The sequence below is a fragment of the Electrophorus electricus genome, chromosome 15 (assembly GCF_041902795.1).
Source record: "Electrophorus electricus isolate QZ-2024a chromosome 15, ASM4190279v1, whole genome shotgun sequence".
NCBI classification, from domain to species: Eukaryota; Metazoa; Chordata; class Actinopteri; order Gymnotiformes; family Gymnotidae; genus Electrophorus; species Electrophorus electricus.
In genome coordinates, this window is record NC_137511.1 from 6,544,087 (window position 1) to 6,566,126 (window position 22,040).

The 22,040-nt window shown below is 38.4% G+C and overlaps 2 protein-coding genes across 3 annotated transcripts; both read left to right on the plus strand.

Moving 5' to 3' along the window:
* The first annotated feature begins 211 nt into the window (after positions 1-211).
* Positions 212-2,590, plus strand: tbcc (tubulin folding cofactor C). The gene has a single exon (XM_027010398.3). It carries the CDS (start codon positions 242-244, stop codon positions 1,271-1,273), a length of 1,032 nt encoding a protein of 343 aa, XP_026866199.2. The 5' UTR covers positions 212-241; the 3' UTR covers positions 1,274-2,590.
* A 1,795-nt stretch (positions 2,591-4,385) lies between these two features.
* Positions 4,386-10,375, plus strand: prph2a (peripherin 2a (retinal degeneration, slow)). Of its 2 annotated transcripts, XM_081698313.1 has the most exons (4): positions 4,386-5,315; positions 6,413-6,659; positions 7,087-7,162; positions 7,523-7,645. In XM_081698313.1, exons 1-3 carry the CDS (start codon positions 4,735-4,737, stop codon positions 7,150-7,152), a joined length of 894 nt encoding a protein of 297 aa, XP_081554439.1. In that variant the 5' UTR covers positions 4,386-4,734; the 3' UTR covers positions 7,153-7,162; positions 7,523-7,645. The 2 variants fall into 2 exon arrangements, with proteins under 2 accessions (XP_081554439.1, XP_026866260.1); XM_027010459.3 differs by lacking the exon at positions 7,087-7,162 and having other exon boundaries at positions 4,392-5,315; positions 7,523-10,375.
* The last annotated feature ends 11,665 nt before the right edge of the window (positions 10,376-22,040 follow it).

Here is a 22,040-nt window from a genome sequence, read left to right on the forward strand (position 1 = left end):
ATGAGCTATAACAAAGTGATTCAACAAAGTGACAACTACGGAGTATTTTAATAGCCTCTATATGTATGTAATATTTCCTTATTTTCCTTTTTTTTTTGTGGTCAATATATTCCAGGAAATTGAAAACACCAATTAAAACGTAGCTGAGGCTTTTCTTGTCCAATCATAAATGAGTTTACTGAGGCACGTTTCAGACGAGCTACTTCCTGCCGGGGAAGCAGGAGTGGTACTTTCAACTAAAATGGAGACTTCAGAGGAGGTGGGTGCAAGTGACACTGTGAAAATCCCTGAAAAGGTTTTACGTAGGGATCAGGCAAGGTTGGAAGAGTTAGAGCGCCGCAGAAATGAAAAGGAGAGCCAGTCGGTGGCGGAGGAGAATGTAGATTACTTCACCGCTACATTTAGCGCGGAGAAGGCTGCTATCGAGGATCTGATATCAAGCTGCGCAAACACTGACCATGAGAAAGCTACAAAGATGCTAGAGGATGCGACACTAAAAACGCAACAGCTTCAGAAATTCCTGAACGATAGTGTTATGTTCCTCACACAGTACGAACTGAGACAAGCTCAGGCATCTGTACAGAAACTCCAAGGTTCGGTCGTTGAGAGAAGAGCCGAGGTAATGCCCAAAAAGAAATTCGCTTTCAGATCCCGTACCGCAAGGACAAGCCAACCGTCAGCATCCATGCCTGTTGGCGATAAGGACAAAACAACGTACTTCGTGGGAAATGCTGCGGTTCACGTTAGAGCTAGTGCCGAGCAGTATGGGTTTTCCAATGTCGACAGTCAAGTTTTAATCAAACGGTCGGAAGAGATCCAGCAACGAGATGTGCTATTATCACATTTAGCAGATTGTAAGGTGATCCTTTACGGCTCCCCAAACACGGTGCATATTAAGAATGTCCGGGATTGTCAGATTCTCTGTGGACCAGTGTCAAGTTCTGTTTTTGTTGACGAGTGCACTGGCTGCACGCTAGTGTTTGCTTGCCAGCAGCTGCGGACTCACAACACCACAGCAACTCAAGTATACCTCCACGTTACCAGCCGAGCAATAATAGAAGACTGTCACGGAGTCAGTTTCGCTCCCTTTAACTGGACATATCAGGGAATGGACAATGATTTCAGAGTATCTGGTTTGGATCCCAAAAGAAACAATTGGTCTCAGGTGGATGATTTCAACTGGCTTGCTTCTGGGACCCCCTCACCGAACTGGACTGTAATTCCAGAATCTGAGAGGATATCTTGTTGGGATGCCAAAGAGCCCAGTTCTTAAACTGTTGTAATCTAGAATTTCTTCTAATTGGTAGATGCTTTAACGCAATAGATATGATATGTGATGTAAAAATTATGCTGCCGACATGGTATACTCAGAGAGCTCATTCATTATTTAGATGTCTTAAAACTCACTTATAAGAATAAAACCAATCATTTTTAACCCAATATCTTATTTATTTAGGAGATTTTTGTATTTGGTCTTCCCACATCTACAAATGGCTTTCTAGAAAATCTTTTCTTGAAAACCTTTTGTTTATGCACAGATTAAAAATGTCTAATTTTTGACTCTTAGTTTGCTAAACAAATCTTAAAGCCTTATAACTACATCAACTTAATTTCTTAAAATATCGAATCTGGAAAAGGTCATTCATGTCTCTTTTAATATTCCGATTAGTTTACTGTAAAGTGCTGTATCTTGGGATCAGTGAGATATCTTCTGCTCCTTTACAATTAATACAAAATGCTGCCGCCCAATTATTAAGTAGTGTGAAGCAAAATAACATTGCTCTGGTCTTACATGCCCATGCAAGACCTAGGTTCTGCTTTCTTGTTACTGCTAACTGTTCAAGATGCTTGGCATAAGTTAAAGAATGAGTGTAGTGTGCCTTTGATTTTTGATTTTTTTTTTGCCAAGACAAGAGTGACAGCTGAAATTAGACAAACATAGTCTGAGATTTGTCTTTAAATCCAATCTTAAAACATGAATTTAAATCCAGAGGTTTCAAGAGCTGCTGTTGTGTTGAGGACTGTGTAGTGTTATTGGTGTGTTCTTTTGAGTGTGGACGAAGAACAGACAAATTTGTTCATTGATTGTAAAGCACTTTGGTTTTTTAATGCACTACATCAATAATGTTTTTACAATTTTTTTCTGCAGCACTTAACTGTGGCTTAACCCCTTTGTGTACCTGCTGTTGCCATTCTAAACTGACTTCATCCTGCAACTTTTGGGAAGAAAATCAATAACATAGGGAAATAGAGGTATGATTTCTGACAATTTTTGAGGTATAAATAAATTATAGATATAAAAAATAAAGATTTGAAAAATCTGGCAGAGCAAATGCCCCATACCTCCCCACCTCACCCGACTCCAATTTTAATGGCCATGACACCACAAACTGACATTATAATAAGACATTAAGCAGCCTGGAATAGTTATCATAAAAACATTTCAGAAACTGCACCAGATTGTTTTTATTATTTTAAATATACAGCTTCTATTAAGGCAAGACAGTGTTTTCCTACTGGGAAAGCCAAGCTCAAATGAACAGTTACGATCAACTCAAAAGGCTACAAATTTCACTTAGTGTCATTTAATATGTCTAAATAATAAAAATTGTTGTCTCATTTTATTAACTTAAAATTCTGTCATGGAGGGTATGGTGATCATAACACCTGTGTTTGTAAACAATCTTAAATGTACATTTAGTTTTACGTGGAATCCCTATCTTAAACAAACTTTAGCCAACCTCACAATACAGTGCATTTGGCTTGGAGGAAACAAATTTGTGACTGATATAGATCATAGTAGGAAAAGAATATCTGTTGTGCATATGTATTCACATTTCAATTTCTTCAACACTTCTGTATAGATGGGAAATACTGGTGACACTAGTTCACATGGCTTTCTGAACTTCAGAGAGAATCTTTAACAGAAGCAATTGCCTTATTAACCACTGAGCTACCACTGCCCCATTTCATGTGTATTTATTTATAAACACCAGTGGTACACCTATATTCAATGACTCACTTTATGAAATACATCTGTATTCCAGATGCATGTTATAGGTGTACAATCAAAGATGATCCTATGTATATTTTTTCAGATACCATCATCCCTTTTTATCATTTTTTAACGACAAGACAGCTCTGCTGCTCACTTGATATTATTTGTCTGATACAATGTTCTCAACATAGGAGTGACAATGACCGTGTAGTGCTGTGGTAGTATTTATTTTGCCTTTATAAGTTGGGGCTTACCAAATATGAACAGTGAAAAGTGTCAGAAACTGATTAATAGCGTTCCTGAAAAGTTTGGACAATAACCAACACAAGCAATGTGTGGCAAAACAAGGATGTCTAATTATACCTCTGCAAGGTTTTTCTAATCATTTGCATGGTGAATATGTCAACCTCAGTACAACTGAAGTAACTGAACTAATTAGATGATGGTTTTCTAGTGCACCCTGCATCTTCAATGCTGTTTGACAGGGAAATATTGTGGAAGTGTAGGAAAAGTGGAGGTGGGCTAGAGTTTTGGGCATAACGGAGCATAACAGTGTTTATTCATAACTCCACCATGTCAAATGTCCTGTGGCACAAAGATTTTGCCGAGAAAGGCAAATGGCATTATAAACTCTATCTTTTGGTATATTATAGACAATGGTGGAAAGCAAACTCTTACTGAATATGGAATCACAGGTGCATTTTAAAAGTACAACACATGCATCACTTATTATGTAAATGAAAAATCAATATAAGCTATATTTGTTATAAGATACACATTTACACATCAAGTTAGAAAAATATCTTTATTATTACCATAATTATGACAGTATACATACTCTCTCGCAATCAAACCCATAATTGTGGTGTTGCTACCTGCCTGCTCCACCAGGTGAGTTACAGGAGCATTATAGCAGCTTTTATGTCATTATTGTCATCTTATGTAAGATACTTTAGGTTCTCTGAAGACTGTATTATAGTAAACATAAACTGTATTATAGTAAAACATATAGTAAACCACCCGGATAGTTTTTAAAATTATTGGTAGTCATGTATGGGGAAGAACTGGAGAACTCAGTATGTCTACTCTCATAAGCACTTAGAAGCCATGTTTAAACAACACTCTTATTCAATGGACAATGTTATGTTTCTCAGACCCTGGAGTGGAAATGTTGTGTCTTAAGTCTTCCATAGGTTCTTGAGCATTGGTGTTGCTAGCCAGACCACATGACCAATGAAACCAATCATATCCTATGGCAGCAGCTTACTCATAGGCTTATCCATTGGCAAAGGATTTCTGTAAACGGGATAAGGCTGATAAGTAGGGTTTAGGATGACGTATTGTAACTTTGGGTTTAATCTTTTGAATTCTTGACCATCCACTTCACTACACAGATAAAAGGCGCATTGTTATTAGCATCAGGACCCAACAATGCCACTGTGTTTTTTCTGTGTAAACAAATCCATTTAGGGAGAAAGGAGGAAAACTCAGGGAAATCTGTTTCTTTCTCACCAACTGAAATATGTGCTTTTTATCATGGGCACAAAGGGGACCATGAAAATAATTAATATGCTCTATTCACTGGAAGGGATTACAAGTGTCTGCTTGAAGACACACACCTGAGATAGAGCAAACAGTTTGGATCTAAAACATGCTGGTGGAGGTCATTGAATTCTGAAAGGTGACAGGTTAACCAAACATTAGACAGTGTATCTGAATAAAACCTGTGGTCAAAGATGGCACTTTTGAAAGTTAAGTTTGACCTGAAAAAACGGGTGAAGCTGGCCCAGATGGTATGGCTCATGTGCTGGCTGTCCATAATGGCTGGAGTGCTGGTCTTCAGTCTGGGCCTTTTTTACAAAATTGAACTGCATAAGCGAAGTGAGCTCATGGACAACAATGAAAGCCACTTTGTACCTAATCTGCTCATTGGTGTGGGTTTGGCAGCCTGTGGCATCAATGCTTTTGGTGGCAAGATATGCTATGACTCTCTGGATTCATCTAAGTTCACCAAGTGGAAGGCAGTTCTTAAGCCATTCCTCTTCTGTTGCTTGCTCTTCAATGCTCTCCTCTTCTTTACAGCACTTTTGTGCTTCACCATGCGTATTCCTCTGCAGTTTATCCTGGCGGAAGGCCTAAAGAATAGCATGAAGTACTACAAGGACACAGATGTACCTGGACGCTGCTACATGAAGAGAACTGTGGATCTAATGCAGATGGAGTTTCACTGTTGTGGCAACAAGAACTACAAAGACTGGTTTGAGATACAGTGGATTAGCAATCGTTACCTGGACTTCAGCTCAAAAAAAGTCAAAGAGTAAGTGTCTTCTATAAAGCATTTGGGCCTGGAACAGATTTAGTACCTTATCTAATCATGTTTTGAATGTGAGTTTTTTCTCTTATTCATAGTACAATTCATGTTTTTTTCTCTTATTTGTAGTACAAAGTTCTATTTGATTGTTGTCACACGGAAGTGATGGATTTTGGTTAGTACCCAAAGAGTAGCTCTACTTAATATTATAATATGCAGCCACAGATATATGGCATTTTATATGGCATATAAATATGGCAAGTTTTTATTTGTGATTAACACCTCTCAGCACTAAGGTCTCTGGTTCGAGTCCCTGTCTGGGTGGAGTTTCCATGGGTCTGCATGGGTTTCCTCTGGGGTCTCTGGTTTCCTCCCACAGTCCAAAAACATGGAGGTTAGGTCAAGTGGCTATCCTAATAAACTGTCCTTGTTTGTGTGTGTGTGTGCATGTGCGCGTATGAATGCCTAGTGACTACCATAATAACTGACTACCCTAATAAAGTTGTCCAAGTGTGTGTGAATGATTGTGTGTCTGCATGCCCAGTGGCGGATGGTGTTCTGTCCTGGTTGTTGTTCTCTCTCCCCTCCCTGCACCTGATTCAGTCCCTCAGAGGGCCGAGGTTTCCGACTGAAAGTACTTTTCACCTGTGTGATTGGATGTGTGTGTGTTGATTGTAAAGCAACCTTGGGTTCTTTGAAAGGTGCTATATAAATATAACTTTCATTCATATTCAGTAGTGAGTTTACAGTGTGAGGTGATCTTGGGGTAACAGTGTGCAATGAAAATGGTTTCGTGTGTGAGCTATCTTAGACTTTGCTGTTAATCTTCTCAAATTACACTTCAGTGTCCTTTAGAGCTTAATGTCCTTGCCAATCACTTGAAGATTAAGTTGATTGGCTGGGGATAAATCATGGGATTCTGGACAAGGCCACTGAGTCATAGTTTTCCTGGTCTCATCATGTTTTGTTATGGCATTTGGTATTTGCCCAGAAATGTCCAGGAAGGTCAATAAGGTGTCCTGTTTTGGGGTGGGTAATATATTTAATGAGAAAATATGACTATTTTGTTGTTATTTGTTTTTTTCTTCTTCACTTGTCTGTAGCCGTATCAACAGTAATGTAGATGGACAGTACTTGGTGAATGGGGTCCCTTTCAGCTGCTGCAATCCAAGCTCTCCAAGACCCTGCATCCACTACCAAGTAACTAACAGCTCCGCCCACTACAGCTATGACCATCACACAGAGGAACTGAACATCTGGAAACATGGCTGCAGGGAGGCTTTAGTTTCCTACTATGGAGGACTGATGAACACTATTGGTGTAGTGGTGCTGTTGGTTACTGTCCTACAGGTAAATCCTATTGCTGTACCATGTGCTTTCTAAAACAGCTCTCTAATGAAAAGGGGAAAATTTGTTTTAGTGACAGCTGTCTCTTAAGATAGAATCCAAAGCACAAAGTGAGTCCTCAGATTTAACTTCCCAAGGAGCACACATTTTGTCATATTGATAAATATGTAAGTGCTTTTGAATAAGAGCATCTGCCAAATGTTGAAAATGTAAATGTAACTTTATGTAGTGGATAAATTCTGATTATTTAAAATACACTGTGATTTAGCTTTCCGGTCAGTTTATCTAATAGTTGTGTTTTTCTTACAGCAGATAATGCACAATGTTTAAAAACCTGGTATGTCAAGACTGATGCTGTTGTGAGCCCTATTTATTTACATCTCAAAAGCATATGCTTTTTGGTTTGAAGTTTGCTCTGTTTTCCATACAGAAGTCAGCTAATGGCACAATGCATGATGAACTGGTCATAATCTGCCTACTGTCTAGACTTCAGTAATACAATATAGGTGTGTGTTAACATAGATGAGCATGGTGGTGCTAAGGTGCTGTCAGTGTTTCACATTAGACAAAAACCTTTTTTCTCTTGATGTTAGTGAATATATAATGTTTTACCATTTACACTAGTTTAATTCACATGAATTCTTTGAAATTAACATGGTTATTCAAAAGTGATAAGCAGTGAATCAGGGCAAAAAAATCAATGTAACAATAATCATAAATTTTAATTGTCTCTCTGCTTCATTTCAGTTCCTGTTCATATGTTTGTTGTTATTGCTGTATAATAAACTTTAGTGTATAATGAACTGTAAATATAAAAGTCACTGTCATCTACATGAAGGAAAGCTTAACTTTATTTCCACTCTTAGGTTGGTGTGATGGTGGGACTACAGTATGTAAACACATCTCTGTCCACACTGGTCAACCCAGAGGATCCTGAGAGTGAAAGTGAAGGCTGGATCCTGGAGAAAACTGTAAAAGAGACCTTCACTGATGTCATAACCAAAATGAAGGCCATGGGCAAAGGCAATCGGGTAGAGGTGGGGACAGAAAAGCAGGCGGTTGCCACATTGAGTTAGGTATACCCCAGCCCCCAGAACTCCGCCAAAGGTAGAGAGTTGTGAATGACTGTTACACTGACAAGCTATGGTACGCCACTCAAGCTATACATCATTAGCAGAGTTAGCCTGCATACCTTTTAAAAATACCCTACCTGGCCAAAAAAAGGGTCACCATCTGGATTTAACTAAGCAAATAGGTAAGAGCCTCCCATTGGATAATTACTGCATGGTGATCATGTTTCAGATGGCAACAAGTGATTTAACCCTAACTGATGCAGTGAGTAGCTTCTCATTTGTTAAACAACCATGTCGAAAGACACATCCTGTGGTCATGGAAAATATGTTAATCTGTTTCAGAAGGGTCAAATTATTATCAAGCAGAGAAAACATCTAAGGAGATTGCTGAAACTACTAAAATCATGTTAAGAACTGTCCAACACATTAATAAAAAGTGGAAGGACAGTGGGGAAACATCATCTTCGAGGAAAGAATGAAAAAAATCTTGAATGATCGTGACCAGCGATCACTTAAACGTGTGGAGAAATGAAATCGAAGAAAAACAACAGTAGAACTCAGGGATATGTTTATATATAGTGAAAGTAAGAGCATTTCCACATGCACAGTGTGAAGGGAACTCAAGGGATTGGGACTAAACAGCTGTGTAGCCTTAAGAAAAACACTTGTCAGTGAGGCTAACCGGCAAAGACGGCTTCAATTTGCTAGGGAGCATAAAGATTGGACTCTGGAGCAATGGAAGAAGGTCATGTGGTCTGAAGAGTCCAGATTTACCCTGTTCCAGAGTGGTGGGCATGTCAGGGTAAGAAGAGAGGCGGCTGAAGTGATGCACCCATCATGCCTAGTGCCTACCATACAAGCCTGTGGGGGCAGTGCTATGATCTGGGGTTGCTACAGTTGATCAGGTCTAAGTTCAGCAATGTTATGTGCCCAAAGAATGAAGTCAGCTGACTACCCAATATACCGAATGACCAGGTTATTCCATCAATGGATTTTTTCTTCCCTGATGGCATGGGCATATTCCAAGATGACAATGCCAGGATTCATTGGGCTCAAATTGTGAAAGAGTGGTTCAGGGAGCATGAGATATTATTTTCACACATGGATTGGCCACCACAGAGTCCAGACCTGAACCCCATTGAGAATCTTTGGGATGTGCTGGAGAAGACTTTGCGCAGTGGTCCAAATCTCCCATCATCAATACAAGATCTTGGGGAAAAATAAATTTCAAAGATAAAGGCGGTCCAGTGAAATATTAGAGTGTGTGACCTTTTTTTTTTTTTTTTTGGCCAGGCAGTGTAAAAAAGAGTAAAAATGAGTGTGCATGGAACATGCAATTTACATTCAATATAATAAAAAAATAGTGTACAATGAGTAGTTATTTGGCTGCAAACAGCATGTTATTTGTGTGCAATATGCATTAGGTAAAACAATGTTACATGTATGCAGTATCCATTATGTTATTTGTGTGTAATATGCAGTTATACTATTATATACAAAGTGCATTAAGGTGCATTGTGTGCAAGGTCCAGGAGTGCAGTTTATGTCCATTCTTGACAATCCAGTAATTACAATGTATTGTCCAAAATGTTAATTTAACACTGAGGTACAAAATATGTAGAGTACGCAGTAGTTATGAGATATATAACATAGATTTAATATTGCAAAACTGACATCCATTTTTACCTGTCAAAGTAGAATGTACAATTGCCTAATTACATTGACTGTGGAGTTCCACCAACCACATCTCAATTTCACTCATTTCTCATTTTAGTTCTCTTTCATTCCACAGTCCTCATCAGATCTCTTTATATCTCTTCAGATGCGGTTATCCCCCTAGCTCCACAACCAGCTACTGATTTTACTCAGATATGTTGGTTTAACTTTGATGAATTACATGTTTAAATGTTTTTGCTATGCATATACACTAAATATATTGTATAAATGCAGTACCAATCATCCTTGTAAACAGATTGTGGGCTGGGGACTGTGGGAGTGAGACTGTGAGAGAGAAAAAAGACATTAATCAATTTTTCTTTCTGTATGAAATATTTTCATTATGATGGGATATTTGGGGGATTTTCAGAATGCTTTCTGGAAATTGTATACTCTTTCAGATCAAACAAACTGACATGAGAATAATTAAATAAATGGAAGATTTGGGAAATGGTGTGAACAAAGTATGTGAACTGGTCTTTTTCAAATGAACTGAAATAAGCTAAGATGAGGATGTCTGAACCTTCAGAAATGCAGGAGAGAAGGAGTGGCAGGACAGTGGAATGACTGCAGTTAAGTACATTGTAATATATTTATGGCACATTAGGTATGGCAGCTAAACCCTGACTTGTGACCTTTGCACTGTGAATGGCTTGCCTGGTTATTGTTTCACTGATGTATTTGTGTACATTTCATGAATTCTAACATAGTTTCCTCAGGATGCCACTTGTTGGACGTCCCCATGCTTGAATATGTACTTGAATCTTAATATATTTTTCTGATTTTTTTTTATTTTATTTTTTTGTAAACTTAAAAGTGAAAATAAATGATTAATTTGGTTGAATGTATAAAACACTGCCTTTTAGGCAGTGTTTGTGTATTGTGTTTGTTATATTTGTTATTGTGAATAAAACTGTACCAAACTCTCATAATAAAGTGTTTTAAAATTGTTAGAATTATTATCAGTATTATTGTACATACTGAGATCAAAGATAAAAGTATTCTGGGAACTCTGCAAGAAGTCTGCTTTAGTTAGTATGAGAATTGTCTGCCCTGCTTGATCCATGGAATTTGCAATAGGATAGCTAGGAGACAATAGCATATAAATAGAATACTCTGAGAACAGACAATACCTGTATGCTATTAACAAATGTAAATATGATTCAGGATCTCAAATGTTAAACTTGACAACATAAGTGAGAGTTTAAAAGTTTAACTTTTAGGCCATGCTTGAAGAAGAACAGACAGAGCTGCATTCACTTAATTACAAAATTTCTTGTCCACTTCTGTATTTCTGTAGGTCTGAGATTTATAAATCTATAGACTAATAACCTAATTTGTCAATAATGTATCACATGTTTAAGTGTTGTACAATAGGAAGCAAAACACAGTACAAAAGGAATGACGGCAGTAAGGAGGACATCTTTCTTCAGGTATTTTAGTTTGCAGCAAAGCACATAAACCCATAAGCTGCTTTAGAGTGTGGACAGTTAAGCCTCTAAACCAGTGATCTGGAGGTATGACCTCAAAAAGTGCCACTGCATCCGCCAGAGTTACTTCAAGGTATGCTTCAGGACAGGAAGGAAAGATACAGAGTCAGGCCAGATACAGGATCAGCATGCTATTAGGGTGCTTGTTGTATTTGATTTCTTTAATCCACACCTTCTGTTTGTCATTTTTTAAATGTGAATGTTGTGCGGAGGCGGAATACATTAGGCCGATGCTGTGTTACTGCTGTTCTGGTATGAATAGTCATATACTTTAGTAAATGTAAGCAGTACATTAGAGAGAAAAAAAGTGTATTAAATGCACATGTAAGAAATCTTGTAAATGGGTCATAAGAGCCACTCAAAGGTTAGGCTTTTTTTAGGATGAGGATTTCAACCCATGTAGGATGGTCAGATGGTCTTTATCAGAAAGAAAGAGAAAGGAGAGAGGGTGGTGAATAGTGGATGTGTGAGCTAGCCTAGTTTAATTATGCATGTTTTCCTACTTTACAAAGACGCTATGGTTACACCATGACACCATATTTCTTGTGGTTACACCAATTTCTGTTGAAGTGTTATCCTCTAATGAAGTTGTTATACTGTAATGAAGGCATTATGGATTGTAATCATATCTTCAAATAAAAATGTCATCAAGTAAAAATGACAGCATTGTGCTAACAAGTGGATTCCCAGCATCAATTTCATTTGAGCTCAGTAAAGTGCTTTTCTCTACAGAACAGTTTTTGTTAATTTAATCTTAAAGTGCCTGTAAGTTAATCAAAATAGAATTAAAGTCAGTGGCAAATTGCTTCAGTGGTTACAGTTTGTCTTTGATAAGCAGTGCCACCTGAGAAATATGAAGAATGCAAGACATGTAATATGAGTAATGTAAGACCTGCATTTTCACACATAGCAGTATCTCAAGGACTTACCTGACAACTGATTAGAATAAATGGTTACAATACTTGATTGGCTCAACAGTAAAAAAACAAAACAAAAAACAAAACAAAAAAAAAACAGATAGAAATGTTCATTAATAAACATATTTAATTTATTTTTGTAAAGACACCACATATTTAAATCATTGGGGACCCAGACCTAGATAAAGCCTAAAACTAGACTAAACAGGCTTGGTACTCAATTGGTACTGCTATTTATTCAGAGACTAGACAAAACTAGACATAGAGTGATTTATATATCATAGAACAGCATGGTATGAAATAAATCATATTTAAGAATGTTTGAAAAGAAGGATAGAAAAAATATTTTATAAAAGTATTTGTGAATATATGCTGTCTAGTCTATGTGATGGCTATCCCCAGAATACCTACTGGCATTGTTTCATTCATCATATAATATAGGCAGTATGACTGTGGGAGTGTGATGAATTGTATGTTCTCTCTGCTTTTCAGACATTTCCTCTCAGCTGTAAACTTACCTCATCCTTCCTCCCATCTGCTGCCACTCGGTCCTCAGACAGCCCTGAACTGTTGCACGCACACATACCATACAGAACATGGCAAAGAGCAGACAGAAATGATGCTGTCACTTAGATATGAGTGAATGCTATATATTGGGTTTTTCAACTGGTGATGGGGATCATGTTTTGTGCAATTTTCTGGTATTGTTGTTTTGTATATACAAAATACTTTACTCACACTGACAGTTCAGTTCATCACTCAGACATGAGCTAGCTCAGACAGAGAGAGAGAGACAGCCCACACATTCAGCTAAATGGGATCGTGATCTCTGTCTAATTGAATGACATAGAAATTACTGATGGCTATGAATCTGTATGTGTGTGTGTGTGTGTGTGTGTGTGCGTGTGTGTGTGTGTGTGTGTGTGTGTGTGTGTGTGTGTGTGTGTGTGTCTGTGTGTGTCTGTGTGTGTGTGCTTACAAATCTGTAAAACAATTATTTGAAATGCAGTATCCATATCTTCTATCATCTTTAAAATAATATGGAATCTTAATCATAGTAAGAAACATTTATGTTTGTAAGTCAAAAGTTCATTAAACCATATTTATCATATAGGTTTCTGTAATTTCTTTCATGTGACAAAGAGAATGGAGATATAGTCAGCAGGTGGCAGTATTGCTACTGTTGCAGATATTAGTAGATTTGCTTTTCCATGGTCTTAATCAAATTGATGGGGTAAGGAAGGGTATAGGAAAGTTGAGTTGCAAAGTGAATTCCTGTATAAAAACTATGGGATGTGTTTAAAACCTGTTACATGTGGATCATAAATAGGGGTTACGTTGCACTGTGTGAATCTTAAAGTATCAGGGCTGGAGTCCATAATGTCTTACTAAGGATGAGTACTGCTGATTTTGGAGTAGATTCATTCCTTGAGTATGCTGCTGTCAATCCCCAAAATAGATCTGTCCAGAGGTTAGCAGATTATAGTAACCAAAGTATGACATCATCCATTAAAAAATTAGTATTTATTGTAGTTTCTCAGCATATGAAAGGGAGAGTAATGTTAGCTTTAGAAATGTTTAGGTGATTTTGTACAGGTTGGTGTCTGAGTCTGGAGTTTGGGTGAGATTTGTTATTTAAATTAGAAGGTAGTTTCTTTGTGAGACATGAAGATCAGTTTTAAATGTCTCTATAATGATGTGTGAGTATGTGTATATGTATGTGTAAATTTGTGTATTTGTGTACATTTCATAAATTCTAAATTCTAAGTTTCCTCAGGGTGCCATTGTTTATATGGTTTTAGTTAGACCAAGACACCACCATTAGGTAGAACCACACACACACACACACACACACACACACACACACAGTGCAGATATTTATAACCCTATGGATTTCTTAATAGATACATCAATGTGTATATCCTAGACACCTAATTTCATTTGCAAGTAATTCATATGTCTAGACAGCAATTCATTTCATGGTCATGAAAAATTTACTTAATGACCCATATTTATATCTATGACCCCAGAAGCCTTTCACTGCTACCTATGCTTGGTCTCTTCAGTTCATAGCTGCTCTTATTCTACATGATGCTTAGTGACTAAAGCATGTGAAGAGAGAGAGAGAGAGAGAGAGAGAGAGAGAGAGAGAGAGAGAGAGAGAGAGAGAGAGAGAGAGAGGGAGGTGGTAGAGCTGTCCTTTGACAGGTGAAGCTGTATGTTTGCAGGGTAAGCTGCCTGTGAAGGAGCGGGGGGGGGGGGGGGCACTGTATTTGGCTAGAGTGCTGGCCATGGACCATTACTGAGTAGCAGGGTTAATGGTCTGAGGGAGACTTTAGGGATGTGAGGGATGCATTTTATGAAATGATTTCGAGCAGGACCTGTTTACTAATGCTGACGTACATGTAACCTGGAGGCCACAGCCATGCTATAGTAGGAGGGACTTTAGTCTAATGTGTGCTTGATGACTTTTTGTCTTTTTCTATCCACTGTTCTTTGAATAAGAGTTTATAAATTCCATGCCTAAACCTCTTTTGCAAACCCCAAGTGCAGGTCAGTGTTGGTTATTTATCTGCAAGCTTTGCTGGTTTATCTAACAGATACTTAAGCTACACAATTGTAGGTTCTTTAGGTTCTTCTATTTTTTCTTGATAACCTGTTCAAATAAAATGCTCACTTTTTTCTGGTTGCCTAAAGTTGGGTAGAACATGGTGAGTGAAATGACTCCTCCCTCAGAAAAAAAGGGCTGGCACATACACAAGAGACACTATTGAATCTATCTTAGGAATCAATCAGGTGGAGTAAGAGTGGTAAAATGTTGGAAAAGTGATGCATCTTCACTGCAGAGAAATATACTTTCACTCATAGTTGTTATGTTACTAGCCAACAGATTTACCCATGTGAAAGACTTACAAGATACTCTCTCTCCATGAATACCACTAGGATTAGTTATCTAGACCTGGGCAGAAATAAGGACACAGTTATCAAACTCCACCAAGGCATATAAACACACACACACACACACACACACACACACACACACACACACACACACACACACACGCCTGCATGCACGCACACACACAGACACACAATCATATGCACCATTCTCCAAACTCCATCAGTCAATCCCACTGGCAGGCTATATGTCCTATTTCACCACCCACATAACTCAGGTTGCCAAGAAAACAATTTCTGTTTGTGTTAAATGGATTGAAAAGGAAGCTATTGTTGGGAGGTGGGGGTTGGAAGAAGCAACAGTTACAAATGTATGAAGAGACAAGACTGCAGTAGGCAAGGATCCTTCTATGTCCTAAAGAGCATGCTTTCCTGAGAAAAATATGCATATATAATATTTAAAATTAGTTGACGAAGCTGCAGTATTGGTAGTGTTGGTTGTAGTGGTGGTGGTTGTGTGTGTGTGTATGTATGTGTGTGTGTGTGTGTGTTGTGAGTGGTTTACTATATTGACACTTGGGTTCAGCAACAGCCCCACTGCACTGCATTTGATTGATAATCACAGGCAAGGCGCTACGGGATGGGGGGGTGTAGTGAGATGAAAATAAAAACACAAAGCCCCTGGCCTGCAGCTAGATAGCGCTAAAGGGAATTATTGATTTGCCTGCTCTACCTTAGATCATCATTGTGTCTTATTTGTATGATTTACCGTTGTGTTTGTTGAGAACTACAAAACAGTGCATGTAATAAAGTACACCCTTTTATTACCCTATTGTGATAAACCCCATACTATGACAACCCAATTTTTGAGTGTGAGCCAAATAGACACAAATACTGGAAACATACCAAGGCAAAGTGATGACAGAAGGATAAGCAGCTAACAACAACAGTCCATTGTGGTCAGCAGGCTTGGATCACATGCAGTTTCTGTGTCTCTGACCTTCCCTCACTGTCAGAAAGGGCCTTGTCCCTCTGAGGCAGTGTGTCCTTCTCAAATGTACCATTGTTTGGACAGCATAAGAACAATGGACCTCCTCCACACAGAGATACCCTCCATACCAGCTGGTAGTGACGAACCGTATCGCCACCCTTAAACCCCTTGTACACCCATACACCCAGCAGACACATAACACTGCTGTTGTCCATAGCTGGTCAATGGACACTTGGACCGATTGTTCACACACCAGCACTGCGATCTGTGATGCCTGCTCTGGGGGTGGACAGCAGGCATGATGAATATTCACGTCTCTGCATATTTGTCCTGGGTGACACAAAAGAAGTACACACGGGCACAGTTGGGCTAGACAAAGGCTGGACAGTGAACAATCAAAAGCCTGCATAAACATAGGCATGTATATGTAGGAGAACATTAGTGTCTTACAGTACAGAAAAATCTTAATGGCAGGCATTAAACTGTAGGGCCTTAGAAATGCAGAATGAATGAATTAATGTGTGAATGCAAACAAAGAAAACATATCCACAGTATGTACAGATAGAAAGGTCTTTTTCCATGTATATAAAACTAAATACAAAATTCTTGCTGTGAATTTTTGCTCTGTAAAAAACAATAATTTTCCATATACATTACTTGACTCATGTTTTTGTAGTAATTTGTACCAGTAGCCATACTGCAGGTGATTAATTCCTGTTTCCAAAACGTCTTTAAAAAGTAGAGGCAGCTTTGCCAGAGTGGGACCCTATAGCTTTGTTCACAGTGCACTGAGAGTGTTCCTCCAAATTAGCTACAGACACTGCATTTCTCATAAAAGTATCTCCTCTCCTCTATTTTTTAATATTTTAAAGCCATGCAATTTCACAGTGAAGAGGAGTTTACGCATTTCAGATGAAAATGAGCCAGTGTACACACTGTGGAGCAACAAACACTATGATAGAAGAGTTTCAGTGAGCACTCAGACAGAGCCAAACCCTGAATCACAAACAGGCCAAGTTTAATTACTGGTGGCTGTAACATTTGCTCTTTAGAAGTCTGTTTTCTATGATTCTATGTCTATGTCTATGTTTTCTATGCCTTTTAAAGGTTAAGTATTATTTCGGAGTCCCCTACAATGAACCCCTCACATTAAAGTGAAAATGCCAAGCTCTGTTAAAACAAAATCTACTGTTTTCATCCACCCTTCTCCCTCTTTCCTGAAGATTCATGAACCATCAGTGATCCCTGTCATGTTTTAAGAATGGCTGCAATAATGAATTCTGTGTGAACTAAAGTTCTCAATAAGGTAACTCTAAAGGAACTGTGACCTTAACTGTGTCTAAATGCATCATGTGAGTCAATAAGTGCAATGCTATGGAGAGACAAGTAAGCATGCTAAAGGAAGAGAACAACCATTATTCTCTTTTTTAACAGAACATTATCTCATAACTGATACAATCCATATAAGCCAACATCTTTCCATCCCCTCCTCCATGTTTTTTTAATTATCCAAAGCACTGCTCCATTTCAGCCTTCTTCCTTTTACACCCATATGTTGTGAGTTTCAAAACGTGACCTCAACATATCAAACCTCCCTTTATCAAATCTGCCACCTCGTTGTACTCACACCATACTATACAATAGCATTAGTCTGTTATTATAATCTGTTTTTAGAAATCATATAAGCCATTTTAGGTTGGCATACTGTAGTAACTAATATATTGTTAAACTAAGGTTATCTACTGATTACCAAATCCTTTTCTGCCCTGCATGACACAGCGTGGCCAAATAGGTAAGGCTGTGCTCTCGAGTTCGCTAACATATGAATGTTATGTACAATGGTGTGTACAAGATGTGCAAGTAGAATCTATGAGATCAGTACTGTAGTATGAGAGAATCTGATTCTAGTCGATGGCCATGACGTTTTGGAACCTAGAGATATTTCCTACAATATGTGTGTGTGTGTGTGTGTGTGTGTGTGTGTGTGTGTGTGTGTGTGTGTGTGTGTGTGTGTGTGTGTGTGTGTGTGTGGGTGGGTGGGTGTGTGTGTAATGTGTAACACCCTTCCCCAGAGAGGGAGTTGGAGCCAGAACTGTGCTGTGTCTTGGAGTAGTCCTGTGATTCTGAGAATGCCCATATGTTTTAGCACTGTTGTTCCAAAGTGGAGGACCCTGGAGACAATGCAACATACCAAAGCATCTATAGTCATTAATATAATACATTTCATTCTACAGACCAATTGTGAAATCTTAATCTCTCTAAAAGAGACAGGACTACACTAAAACTGTGAAGTTTCTTACAGTATATATATATATATATATATATTACATCCTCAAATAATTGGCTTCCTATGAAAGTCCACATAAATGCACACATGCATATTGCAAAGCTTGGAATAAAAAAAGCTGAATCTCCAAATGGTTGCATTTTGCAACTGATGAAAAGGAGGAGAAAGACCTTGTTATTCCAATCAGTCCTCAAACTCCCCTCACTAGATAATCATATTACTGCCAAATCACCATGCAGAACATTTTGCCAGCTGTCACTCCTATAGATGAATTTGGGAATCTTGTGAATCAGTTTATCACTGGATGTTTTGGTGGGAATAAATCAAAAGCAGCCATATAAAAATGTATTTCCTAGTATGGTTACAAAGATTGAAGCAATGATATTCCATGACAAAGGTATGTGTCATGTTAATGACATTAACATGGCCTATAGACCAACACCACTGGATAAGCTATGACCCTATCAATTAGGCCCATAGAAAGTCTCTCACGTGATTTTATTCGTTTCTTCCAAGCATCCTGGTGAAATGACACATTACTAAGAAATACTGAATAAAACCTTTTTATTGCATGTTTTTCTTTTGTCTATAGATCAAGACAAAAAGCAAATATATGTGACTTACTCTTTAAAAATGGCAAAAGTGCAGATTTTTAGACCAACTCTTGTTCCGGTATTTCATCATTTCCTGGCAATGGTTTGAGATAAAGAATACACAGTTCTTGTATGGGAGAGTAACTGGGTGTAAAGTGTTGGGAGGATGATGTACCCTGCTGGATAAGTCTGTTGGCTGTGGCAGTAATGTCCCTTGATGCTCTTATTGCACTTCATTATGCACTTTGCTATTGTGCTGCCACAGTTGTTTAAGCCTTAGCTCTAACCAAACTAATTACATGAAGGTACAGGACATAAAGACATAAGACACTGTAAGACATAGATTCAGCATTTCACAATTCAGTCAGTACAGTTGGATAATCATGCTGATCATGTTATTTGAAAATATGAATTAAACAACTCTTATCTCTGTCATTGTGTCAAGTGAAGGGCATGTAATACAGCAAATTAAGTAACTCAATTTGTATGTTATATGGTGTCTATGCTTCACAGATATGCACATGCATGGATTTCATTTGAATCCATTCAGATGATCCTGATTTTCCCTAAATGATCTATCTATTCATTTATTTATTTATTTTAGCAGGTTTGGATCAACTAGTGGAAAAATCAAGCACTCATCACTGCCATGCACGAGGTCTATGTCTAACAGATTTATTGGTGTGCTGTCACACAGCCCCCTGTTAACAGCCATCTGTCTCTCATTTGTGTTCATGACAAGGGTGCTGGGACCTTGGAGCATGTCTGACATGGAGCAGAGGTGAGGCACTGGTTTACTGGTTTGGGGGTTTACAAACCGCTAAGTATAGAGCCTCTGTCCTCCCTCTGCCAGGGCCAGAAGTGTCAACTAGAACATATTGAACTCCCCCTGTTGTCAGTATATCACCAGTAATTGTGATGACTTTGGCTTGAGGGGACACCCTTTCCAATAAAGTCCATGTAAACTAACCATAAATATAGTACAGTGTCAGGACAGTTCATATCAGTTCAGGACCACTAATGCTGTTTAGACACACACAACTTCATGATTTAGTCCAGTCAAAAGACACAAGAAAATCATTATATGCTAAAAAGACAAATTGTTTTGTTATGAGTTTTTAGTGGCATTTGAGCTTTAGTTTCTAAAATGTTGTGAAGCTTATCAGAGATGTTGTGTATCGTACCAATAAGGTCTTTTCAAGATTTTTTTTACTCTAGCCACTAAAATAGTAAAATAAAATCATGTAATGATTCAGAATTCATTTAAGAATTTGTTAGAGAAACTAAACTTATATATATTAATATACGATGTGGTACAACATAAAAGAACTAGTTCCTATAGTGCCCAATAACATGCTTTGATTTTTAATTGTGTATTTTATTTTGAAACCCACTTGCATTATTAGGTATTGTTTTGATATACTGTCTGGGATTATTCTAGCCTGTTAGCATTTAATGAACTATGGTTCATTTTGGGAATCACTTTGGGGAACACTTGCCTTTTGTGACCTTTTCACTTTGTGGGAGGGAGAAGGGTAGATGTGGTTTTTGTAGAGCTATAGTTGGGGGGCATGTTTGTGCATCTGTTCCAGGGTGGCATGTTAAGAGGCCCATGGGTTTTTCTCCTCATCCTGCCTCTCCGTCTATTGCTCAGTGCACTTCAATTCTTTCTCTTCCTGCTGTGAGCGAGTGCATCAGATATGTTACATTACCCACTATGCATAATGGATTAGCAATAAATCTATTTCTGTAATGGGGCTATATCTCCTGCATTATGTCTCTGTGATCTTTATTAGTGAATACCAGTGATTCTGTGCAGAGAGAGATAGATAGAAAGAGAGAGATGGAAGAGAGAGCAGTTGAGAGCTAAAATGGGTCACAGAGTCAAAGATGAGTGGAGAGGATTTTTTGATACAGGGAGAGACATTGCAGTGGTGTTTTCCTGTTCTGTATCACTCAGTACTGAGTTTGCATCCAGATATATTTTACTGGCTTTTTATTTCACTCTACCATTTTTATTTAAGGAAAATTAAATTAACAAAATGATTCACACCAATTCAGGCAACCACTGACAAATCCCTTCACCAGGACATTCTTCATGTTAGGTTTCAGGTGGTCACATCTGTGGGCCTGGGGCAACAATCCTACTCTACCTTTAGAGGTTACTATTTGTCACAAATGACTGAGTGGTGGCAAAGAAATTTGTTCCTTTCTTGTGGAAAATGCTTTGTTTTCAAATGGGTAATGAAAGAATTTATTTGAAGAAGACAAATTGCTACAGGCGTTGTGTTAGCTGTGGAAGGCCACCCAGAGTTTCTTCCTGAGTAACAGGTGACAGCTGCAGCCACAATCAAAATAGCTCTCAACTTATTGGAGGAGGCCTTAAAGAATATTTAAATATTCTGTCTCCAATGTATGTCTATTTGTATATCTCAAAATTATATGTCTCATCATATTATTGTTAGACTACTTCAGTGGCATGTGCTTTTCATACTGATGTTTCAGCAGGTAACCTCTGATCTGAATGCATCTATTATCTAGAAATAAAATGTCTTGTGCAAAACAACACTGCGCAATGTAACATTTCTTTGAACTAACTTATGTGACAGACAGACACGCACGCACACACACACACACACACACACACACACACACACACACACACACACGCACATTTGAATGCAGTATCAAGTGCGTGCTGTCATGTATGTAGGAGAAAACTTGTCAGGTAGTCCCATTACACACAAATACACAAACGTTTTTGAAAGGAGTTCTTATGTAACATGAATTTGACTTCAGAGTTCCAGAGGAGGACTGAAGGAGCATGTAACGGGGGAAGGAAGGATGTGAAGCTTTTCATTTGCTAATTGTCATCACTTCAGCTTGTCAGCTTACAGTAATTGCAGGGCATGAAGCCCATGAATAATCACCACAGCTTGGTGATTCATAGATATTGCTCTTCTTTTGTGCTGTTTCAAGTCTCTGATAATCTGTCAGTTTGAAGTCTGCTAAATAAACATCTTCTTTCCTTGAGATTTACACATCTTTTATGTCATCACTTTTTACTTGCATTGTCTTGGTTGTAATCTCCCTCTGTGACTCTTTCTCTCTCTCTCTCTCTCTCTCTCTCTCTCTCTCTCTCTCTCTCTGCCTGTCTGAAGCAGCAGTAATGAGACAGCCTGTCTTCTCAGCACTCTCTTAATTACTTCTCTATTTATTTAGCAGTTGTGCCGTGGTGGTAGTAGGGGCTTCGGGGATTGTCTGACTCCCATGTTAAATAGCCTGCATTCCTATCCTCTGATGCCCAGCCTAACACCATCCCTGTATTCATCTTCACAGGCCAGCAAATTAGCACCCAGCTGACTCCTCTCCTGTCCGTGTGTATGCATGGGAAGGAGAGGGGTATCATCCTAAAACAT

Excerpts from the sequence above, each read along its gene's own strand:
- tbcc (XM_027010398.3), top strand. The coding sequence starts at position 242 with ATGGAGACTTCAGAGGAGGTGGGTGCAAGTGACACTGTGAAAATCCCT.
- prph2a (XM_027010459.3), top strand. The coding sequence starts at position 4,735 with ATGGCACTTTTGAAAGTTAAGTTTGACCTGAAAAAACGGGTGAAGCTG. Across the intron at positions 5,316-6,412 it reads AGCTCAAAAAAAGTCAAAGA|CCGTATCAACAGTAATGTAG; the intron begins GTAAGTGTCTTC and ends ACTTGTCTGTAG. Across the intron at positions 6,660-7,522 it reads TGTTGGTTACTGTCCTACAG|GTTGGTGTGATGGTGGGACT; the intron begins GTAAATCCTATT and ends TTCCACTCTTAG.